Below are 10,967 nucleotides of genomic sequence, written 5' to 3' on the forward strand. Positions count from 1 at the left end.
CTATACAATAAACCATAAAACTAATAATTTTACAACCACGGTAATAAGGGTTTACTAGCTACTTAAGTACATCAATATCATTTTTCAATTCATATCAATTCTCAGAAACTTTATAGCATTTCAAAACGGCTATGACACGATTGAACATAAAATACGTTTTTTACGACATGATTGAGCAAATTTGTCGACTTATCAAAGGATATACTAATACAAAAGAAAAACTACACAATTGAGCATAAAAAACTGCGATGTTTCTATTTGAAATTGTAAGTTATATTATACAACAAATATTAATTTAAATAATTACGGTAATAAAAGTATATGGTATGAATTATTAGGATTTTATGGTCGTATGCAACGTATAGGTATTGTTGATATGTTAATTTACCTGTTTCATAATAATAATAAAATATTCAGGCTCACTGATTACTGTCTATCGATAAATTAAAATTACAGAAATAATAATAATAAATTAAATCTATATACCTTGTTATCTATTTCTAATTTAACTTAAATAAAAATAATAGATAAACGTTATTTTTTATAATTTTAAAATTAGTCGATAACAAATAACTTTAATTTTATTTTATAAACAAAATTATTTATTTTAATTAATATTATTAATAAGTAATAACATATTCGATAATACTGTAAGGCTCAGCCATGGCTCTTAACTCTTTTAAGTTTGGTATCATAAAAACTGGTCTAATAATACTTGAAAATAATTAATTACAAAAATTTCGGCAACGTGAATGTGGCAATATAACATAAAATAGTCTATACTCAATCATGTTTTACCGTTCAAAACATTAGTTGAATATACCTACACAATTTATTGTTTAATATAAATATATTTTTATTGATAGGTGTACCAAACACTAACATTATATTTTTACCATTACTGTTTGTTGTTTGATGCAAAATAATAGATAAATTTCGGGTATAAATATTGCGTAACTAAAAATTTATTTTAATTTAATATAAATAAATTTAAATGTATCTATTCTGAGGTACAATATTAGAATACTAAATAAATAATATTGTTGGTAATATTACCTAATTTTTTCATAATGCCGAACACAGAAAAAGCGTCTTGAACATAAATTATAAAGTCCAATCTTCATTAAACATAACATTCTATTCAGCATTTTATGAAGCAGAACTTTTTCAATACCTAAAAATAATGTATGTTTTGCTTAGAAAAGAATAGAGTAACAATTAGCTTTAATTATTATTAAACATTGGACCTATGGTATACCCATTCAAAGGTTTTCATCGTTGAATGAAGAATAGGTAAAGCATGACTAAACACTGACAAGTGCTGTTCTTCTAAAATTAATTAGAGAAGCCAAAACGTCACATTCTAACACTAATTAATAAACCATTGTGGTGCAAAGCGTACTTTGTAAACGAGCTATATAAATTATAAATGACTACATTTAGTTTTCTTAATATATCGAAATATTTTTTACTTTGATCAACCTTATATCATGTGTCATTTTTTTTTTTTTGGAATATACGTTTACGTTATACAAGCATATACCTACTTAGAACTTTAAATAAGTAAGTTTAAAAATATGTTACGACTCGCAAAATTTCACTGAGAAATCTGCCCAAATTAATTAAAGTTTGATTTTTAGTTGAGTTAATCTTAAATTTTGATCGATGAATCCAAGAACTTTTTTAATAATGTGTGTGGGTACATTTACTAGTAGAACATATACTCCGATATTTAACTTCTGTGATTTTTGGTAAAAATAAAATTATAACTAGGTAGTTGAAACTTTTAGGTCAAAAATGCAAATAATGTAAAAAGGTTTATGGTATAAGTATAGATACAATATCTACATATTATTTTTATGTGACCTTATCGCTTGCATAAAGTAAAATTCATATTATGTAAAATTTTAATTCCCTAGGACTAATATTTTTAAATTAAAATGAAATAATGAACATATATTATTATTCATCACTTAAGTATGTAAATTCATCCAAATTTTAACTTTAAATATCTATAAAAAGAACTGTTTTCATTTATTTTTTTAAATTTTTTTATCCCAATATAAACTATTTAGATTTTTTATTTAGTTTTTATTTCAAAGATTTAAAAATTGAAGATTTTATGAATTTTAAATACTACTAAATAGATTGCAAATATTTGTAATTTTGACAAATTTAGTCAAAATTCTAATTTTAAATGCATATAAATTATACTTAATATTTTTATACAGGTATAAGAACCACTTATGTGGATCTTATATTATATTTTCAAGAATTTTAAGCCAGAAAACAGTTTTTTACTAATATTTCAAAAAAAAACTATAAATAATTGAAAATTTCTCAGGACTAAAGATAACTCTTCAGTATAAGCGTGATATAAACACTTGATGAAAATTTCAAGTTTCTACGGTTATTCATTCTTGAATTACAATAAAATAAATAAATAAATTTTGTCAAAGATTGGTTCTGAGTAAAAATGCCTGTTTTTCTTTGATTTTTTTTTTTGTTCTTCGCAATTATTAAGAAAATTAATGGAAAATTTTACTTTTGATCCTCCCATTCCTCCCTAAGTACAACTAGATTTAATTTTCTACCAGAAATCACCTCCGAAAATGAAAATCGAAGCATTTTTACTGCTTTAATTTAATTTTTACTAGCTCCCTATAAAAAAAAATTAACACAAAGTTTCTCGTAAGTTATGCTTACAGCAAAAAATGTTGAAAATACATAACCACAGTTTATTTCTATAGGCCTTTAAATTTAAAATTTTATAAAATACTCAGTCACCAATATTTGAAAATTATTTTATATTAACTATAAAATATTATATCATATATATTGTGATATAATATCAATATTGATATTGATTATTCAATTTTTTTAGATAAGGTTTGAAAACTAAAAACTTAGTTCCTTATAAGAAGTTCTTGCAAAAACTTAAAAATCAAAAAATATATAAATATATATTAGTTTAATAGATATTTGCAGTTTAAATGATGACAAAATAGGATATTTATACAAAGAACAACAATTTTAGTTATTTTATTGTAATTCAAAAATATTCATCTAAACTAGCGGTTCCCAACCAATGTACCGCGGCCCACTTGTGGACCAAGGGCAACTTGGTACTGGACCGAAGAAGCTGGTCTATGGTCTAAGCCAAAGATGCGAAAATTTGAATTAACTGTTTTTTACCTGTTTATTAAGTTAGTGGTCTTCGAAATATTTTCTACAAAATTAGTGGTCCTAATTAGGTTGAAAACCGCTGATTTAAACTATAAACTCATTCATTATTATAATGTATTATTATACCCAATGAAATTTTAAGCTATTGGCTATTTACAAACCTATTAACTGCGTTCTACGGCACCTATGTTAATATTGACTCAAAATTTTATAACAATACATTATATGATATAAATTTATATTGTTATAATAATTTAAAATTTGTATAAGTACCTGTAAATTCGATGTTTTTAGTAAAAAATAATTCAACCAACCACTTTACTAATAGTAGAATAAACTACAAAAATGGCAATATAAATATATAATAAAATATGCATAGTAATATAATAGGATGACATGACCGTCTCCACAAAAAATTGTTTTTCGAAAACAATATGAAATGTTTTATCACTGAATTAAAATTTAATATATCCATTACAGTGACCCACTCAATGATCAGGCACACTCATATCTACTAGCATAGCGGTGTTGTACTTACCCGCTCTTTTTATTAAAACTTGACTTGACTTACTTATAATTAAAAGAAATATTATATTAGTGCTTATATAGATATATTTTAATAACAATCAAAGCTTGATGTACTGCAGTTAGGAATTTTCAATCATTTAAATTATATTTTGTACCTAATTAGTTTATAAGATCATACTATTCATTACATTCATTATATGATTATGCTATAATTTAAAACTATTTAGTATACACTATAGATATTTACTATAAGTATTAAACAAATTATAATAATACAAATGATTAAATGGTAATATATTAATATATATGAAACGATTAGACAACTATTTAATAATATTATTTTACTTAAACGTTACTTATAAGTAAATCAACTTATAGCTTATAAATAAATCATGAACATTTTTACGGAAGATGTTTATAGACGAACAAATGTCTATAGTAAAAAAACAATATCGACATTTTGACGTGAATATATTTGTTTTTTAAAAACTCATTACCTTACCCAGTAACCTATACAATTTTTCTTAAAAATAAACATAATGTACCTTTCTGAAATATTTTCTTTACCTCAACGTTATATTAAATAATTTATTTTACAATAAACATTCTCTAAGTATAGTACAAAGAAAAAACCTTTCTTAAGTTATTTTTACAAAAAAAGTATGAAGGACAAGGGTAGCGCATACAGTTTTAAAATAATATTAGCATAATAATTTTAAATAAAAACTGTCGTCATTTTTGGTATAATTAACTTAACGAATTTTATGAACCAATAAATCGAGATTTATTTTTAAATTCAAACTAAAATCTTAACAGTTAACTGAATTAAAAATGTTTTTATTTACAGATCAAAAAGTAAGAATGGCTAAAAGTTACTAAAACAAATAAAAACGATTACTTTTAAAACTATTAATTAAATTGTTATAAGTAATTGATTACAATTAAAAAAGTTTAAGTGCATACATTATTATAGTTAATTTTTTTCTTAAACGCATCTGTGTACATTTTAAAACTGAAGAGTAAATGGCAGCAATAGCAATTAGTTTTAAATCTTCGTTTTACATTGAACGTGACAAAACCATACGAAATATTAACATCCCAGTTGAAAAGGTTTAATCGAATATAATATATACAACAAACTAAATGAAAATATTAAACAATCATTTGATATATTATGCACATAAAAGGTTCTACATAAACAGATTATCAACGATATAGTTTTGAACGTAATAAGCACGTCTTATTGACATGTTTCAAGAGAGACAAACAAAAACAAAACAAATCTACTATTATATAGTTATAGCATTTGATCATGATAAGCCAACTAGTAAGAACTGTATGTGAATTGTTTTATTTAATGAAATCAAATATACATTTCCTCAATTCCCAGTTTTTATTATTAATAGTAACACTTACGGTTCCGAATATGATCATCTATCATCTATCTATATATTATATAAATGTGTGTAAAATAAAATTAGGAAATTATTAATGAAAGTTACAACAACAAAATACAGTGTAATAAAATTTAATATTTTACATAATACAATTACGATTACAATGGTTTATCTACTCCTATACAATGCATTGGTATGATTGTTTAACGCAGAAATAATATAACAAATAAGAACCATATCAATTTTTTAGAATAACTTATTACAATATCTACAAATAGTATTTTCAAACTAATATAAATACCATTATAAATATTTTTAATTTGTTAGTTTAAACATTAATAAAAACTTATTGGACCATAACTCTATGAATAAATATGTAAATAAAAACTCATTGTTAAAAGAAATACAAACAAATAAAATACATATTTTAATATAACTTAATATTTCGCCCACGTATAATTATATCATAAATAATATAAGTATTAATTAAATACACTTATGAGTCAAAAAATATAATACAACTTTTCACTTATAATAATAATATTTAAAAATTACAACTAACAGTCTGTTGTTTGCACATAATAATATGACTAGATTTTAATGTTATAAAAATATATAAATATTATTTTTATTTTCAGAAACAAATATATATTTACAAATGTAAATTTAACTATACATTTTGCTTGAGTGTTATTCACAAAACCTAACAATAAATTACTAATGTACGAACACAAATTGTATAATTTATGAAATAAAAATTGAGGACGTCATACCCGCAAGTATTAGAATGAAATGACCTATTATCAAACTTAGAGATAAGAATATTATCTTTCGTATGTTTTTCAATACATACAAAATTGGAACTGCTGAACGTACCTATATTTTGGTATGGTAGCGTTAGTAAGACGGAGAAAACATATGCGGGTGCGCCCTCTTAATACTATGATATTGTGCAAATTGAAATATAATAATATTAAATACCTATAGAGTATAGGCAATGGATTATACGTATAAACATCTTGTTTTGACTTCAAATGTATTCCATTCTTATTATAGCATTAAATAGAAAAATATTTTATAAAGAGTAATTATTATTTTTATATTATTTTCAGTCGTAATAAAATAAAATGTTTATTAAATATTTTTGAGTTGTTACTTTTTTGAATGACAAAATACATTTTTAATTTCACACTCTAAAACAAAATATTTTTCAGAGTATTTCGATACATAAAAATCAAAATTAGGATAAGTAGTTAATGAACTCTAAGCAGATATTAAAAGTTTAAGCGAACGAGTAAGGCAATACATGGATACCCCGCAAAATGGTAATATACTACTCATATTATCCAAATATTAAATACTTTTAAATTATAATTCATTAATTAATTGTTTTAATTTTGGTTGGTATACATCGAAATTATCCGAAAAATAGTCTGCTTCAGAATATGAAATTAAAATGTTTGTTGCCACTCAAAAAAGTAAAACACTTAAAAAAATATAATGTAATGTTAATTTATTTAGACTCGAAATTATGTAAGAAAAATAGTTTCAAAAACATTAATAGTTTTTGAAATAACGAGTGTTCTTCGATACCAAGAATCACCCTGTAAAGATAGATTTATAATCTGTTAATGGGTATGTTTAAAACAGCATAACATCTTTATAAAAAAACTCTCAACATTTTAATTTTGAAGAACCCGATAAAAATGATATTCACTATAAATACTCGCACATAATATCATTATAATACCTACGACCTACCTTAACAATTTTAATTAATATAGCAAATAGGTAAATAGCGATTGAATATTTAACAATATCACAAGACAATAAATTAATAATATATAATATAATATAATAAATGTATTAACCGTTAAAGTATGTCCAGTCAAACACATCCAACTATTTAGAAATGTCATTGTCACTAAAAAGTAGAGAGATAAGCTGTCAATTATATATTAACTATCAATTATGACATCAATACTTTCATACTAAAAATAATTATAAAATATACATCCCACTCATTAGCTAACATTTATATTTTAATTTAATTATATTTGAAAAAAATGTTCGTATATTAAAGGAAATAATGTAAATAAAAATAAAATAAATAAATTAACTTTATAAATAAATATTTATAAATATTATGGAGCAGGAACTTTTATACAATTTGACACTCTTGATCTAAAATATATTTATAATAGTTACGAGTTATACGAAGGCGTTAACCTATAAATTATAGCCAGGTTGATCCGAAATAACAGGCTTAAATACATGTATAAATAAAATAAACCTAATAGTAATGTATGCATACAAATTTATCTCTCACGCAAAACTAACGAGGTAGGTACCGCAAATTATTTAGGAAGCGAAAATAAGTTTAACCTTATATAGTACTATACTGTACTCTGTAAACTGCATAATGGCATGATACTATAAACTTATAACTTACCTTAAAGGTACAACAAATAAATACAATTATTTCCAAAATTAAATTAAAGAAAATAAAAATCTCGTTATATTATTATGAAATAAATATTATTGTTATTATGTTATGATATCATGGTTGCTTGTTATACTTATACAAGTATTATTATTTTGAAAGTTTAACACAAAATATTATAAATTCATTTAAATTTTATGAAAAATGTAAAATTATAACAACAAAATAAAAAATAAAATCCAAACATAACGAGTATGATAGGTATAGTTGAAACCAGCACACCAAATGATATTGAATCTACAATGCAAAACAAAATAAACGAGGAATGATGAAAAAGGTGAAAGACATTTCGCATTCCATTTCCACTTTCTGAATTCTGACATACAACACTTTGCATCTTATTAGAAATATAAATATTGCTTTTCTCTCTTTTTATGTAATATGAATCTACATATTTTTCACCAAGATCATTTTTATATAATTTTTTTTACATTTCATTTTTTATATTTTTGCTGCAATAAACCAACATTTAAAACCACGACTAAAATAAAAACTGTTGACACAGAAATTTATTGACTTCGAAATGTTATTAAATTTATCAAATTGTTAACGTATTATTTTAAAATATATTTTATAAGTTCAACTTTTATTTGTAAATTAATAAAACTGAAATTCATCAACTTTGAGAGAGATCTCTGGTAAAATATTTATCTTGCTTGTACTTTGTGAAGTTAAAGATAAAAATTTCCAGGTACTTTTTAAATCACAAGGAAAATAAAAATAAAAAATTATTTAAAAATAAAAAAGGGATTATTAAGCAAAATGGTTCTCGACTAAATCGATTTTTTGATTTTGCTGTAACTCAAAAATGAATCATTATAAATACTTGAAATTTTCACTAAAAGTTTATATTAGCGTTATCTATTTACGATTAAATTTTCAAAATATTTAGAATTTTTTTAAACTATTTATAGGCCATTGAAATATTCAATTTTTTCTAAATTTTTTTTCTTGAAATGCCCATAAAAAAAAATTGGCTTTCCAAAAAATCTTTAAAAATTAATACAAGGTTTATTAATACAATTTTATAAGCATTAAAAGTTCAAATATTTACAAAATATATCAAAATCGCGAAAATTGCAAGGATTTTTGAAGTTGAAAATACATAAAATTGTTGTGATTTATATCTAACTATCTAAGGTTAAAAAACCCAACCCAAGGTTCAACATAATTTTTTCTTAAAATAACAGCAAAAAAAAACTCCAGCGTTAATATAGAAAAAATTTTATGAGCGTATGAAATTTATTTTTTACGAAATCGAATAAAATATTTTATTTATTTTTAATAAATATTTTATTACAATTTAAATATAGGTAATAACATAATATATCCTACTAATAATTATCCTAGACTGACAAATCATCTACGTTCAGAATCGTTTTTCGTATACAATGATACCTGTCATTGCATTCAAATTTAACACATCCATTATAGTGACCTACTTATCTTCATGTCTACTATACACCAGAGCGATATCCACTTGCCCGCCTTTTTTTAATATTATAATTTTCAAACAATCTTTCCTTAAAAGTTTGATGTTTTTCCAAATCGGAGTACTATATTTATATTTTAGTAAATTCTTATTTCTGATAAGATGTAGTTTATCATTTGATATCTATAACTAGAAGATATTTCTAATTAAACCATTTACCACTTATTTATAATATATAGCATAAATATACAGATTCTATGTTTCAATTTAGATAAATTATACAAATATAAAGATACAATATGCACAAACACGAAACCTTGATGTGTTGGGAAGTCATCATCAATTAATTTTAAATTAAGTGTATTATTCTTTGAAATATTACACAATACCATACCTAATATTTATCAAAATAATAAGAGAGTTGCCTTAATGCATCTGTTGATGAGAAAGGTCAAGCAGCTTAATGAATATTTTATTATCATAATAGCAGATTACATTTAGGTAAGTATAGGTACCTAACTTTATAACTAAGATCCAAACTAATGATATTTTATACTTAATTAGTTACCTCTAAAAAAGCAACTATTTTATAAATATAAAAAGATTTAGTATGGAAAAGAATATGTGATATATATATATATATATATATTTAATATTAATAATGTAATAGTTTATTTTATACTTAGATCAAATTTCTTATTTGTAAATAAATTATCACTTTAAATCAATATATGACTTATTGACTTAAATTACTTCCCAGATAAGCAAAATTATACTTTAAAAAAATCTGTTGCAAATAAGAAAATGTAAATACAATTGTATCACAAAATCCATTAAAATATATAGTACCTAAATTATATTAAACAAGTTTCCCCGAAGAATCTTTAAGATTAGAAAAATAGTGAATATTGCTTCAAATAATAATTTGACTAAAAGGTATAATCAATTATAGTATATCATATTTTTAAATATTATAAAGACATATATTTGGTATACTGTTATAAATACATAACTAGTTTTAAGTAGATCACTGCTAACCATAATAACTTAATAGTTATTACATTTTCTTAACAACTCAAATATTATAGTTATATTAGTTACTACATATTAGCTGGGAAAAAATTTAAACCAGTTCATGATAGGCTAGACATAGTCATATAACAATAACTATCAACCTTAATAAATGTATTACAGACAGCTAGGTAGGTAAGCATTATAGTTCAAAAATATTATAGGTTTGTACAACATTATATAAATATACAAAACTAATCTATACATTGCAATCATAATTATATAATGTCCTTACCTCATATAAGTCATGTACAATAGCTGAAACACAGATTGCTCCTCTTCTACGCAGTGCATATTGAGGTACTGTAATGTCTAACGGCAATTTGGGTACCATTCTAATAAAACGCATTGGTCCTATACAATAAAAAAAGTGAAAAAGTTAATAGTTTGTTTGTTTGATTTATTTATAAACTAATAACTATGTAATTTAATTTTGTATGTGAGGCAGTAATTGAAAGAAAACATGAATCAAATTACTATTTACAACAAAACAACATACCTTATACTATATTATATTATACTCTACTCGTGACTCTGATCCAATTTTGACTTTTGAAGTCCTGTGATTCTCACCACATTCATAAAATCAACTTACTATGGTTTTTATTCAAAATAATAGACTATTTTTTTATTTTTCTACCAACGTTTTCGAACTTTGTATGGATTTTCAAATGTTTCTAGCGGGAAATTAAGACTTAAGAGACTGAAACCAAACAAAAACAGAGACAAAATTACCCGGAAATAGAAGGTATACGAACGTAGAACGTAGTAAGCTAATAAGTAATAATAACGTTAGTCGTTAGCAACAATTCTCATTGCTCTATAGTAAGTATATAGGTACCAAGCACAA

General features: G+C 23.3%; 1 protein-coding gene across 1 annotated transcript in view; it reads right to left on the bottom strand.

Annotated features, from left to right (window-relative positions):
- The window catches only part of LOC113549416 (high affinity cAMP-specific 3',5'-cyclic phosphodiesterase 7A-like), a 110,154-nt gene extending 99,187 nt beyond the window's left edge, over positions 1–10,967 (bottom strand). Inside the window, exons 1-2 of the mRNA XM_026950695.1 lie at positions 10,617–10,967; positions 10,353–10,471 (exon numbers count right to left, since the gene is read on the bottom strand). Of these exons, the coding sequence (XP_026806496.1) occupies positions 10,353–10,466 (114 nt within the window). The 5' untranslated portion in view covers positions 10,467–10,471; positions 10,617–10,967. The remainder of the gene's footprint in view (positions 1–10,352; positions 10,472–10,616) is intronic.

Source organism: Rhopalosiphum maidis, chromosome 1 (assembly GCF_003676215.2).
Source record: "Rhopalosiphum maidis isolate BTI-1 chromosome 1, ASM367621v3, whole genome shotgun sequence".
In the NCBI taxonomy this organism is placed as follows: domain Eukaryota; kingdom Metazoa; phylum Arthropoda; class Insecta; order Hemiptera; family Aphididae; genus Rhopalosiphum; species Rhopalosiphum maidis.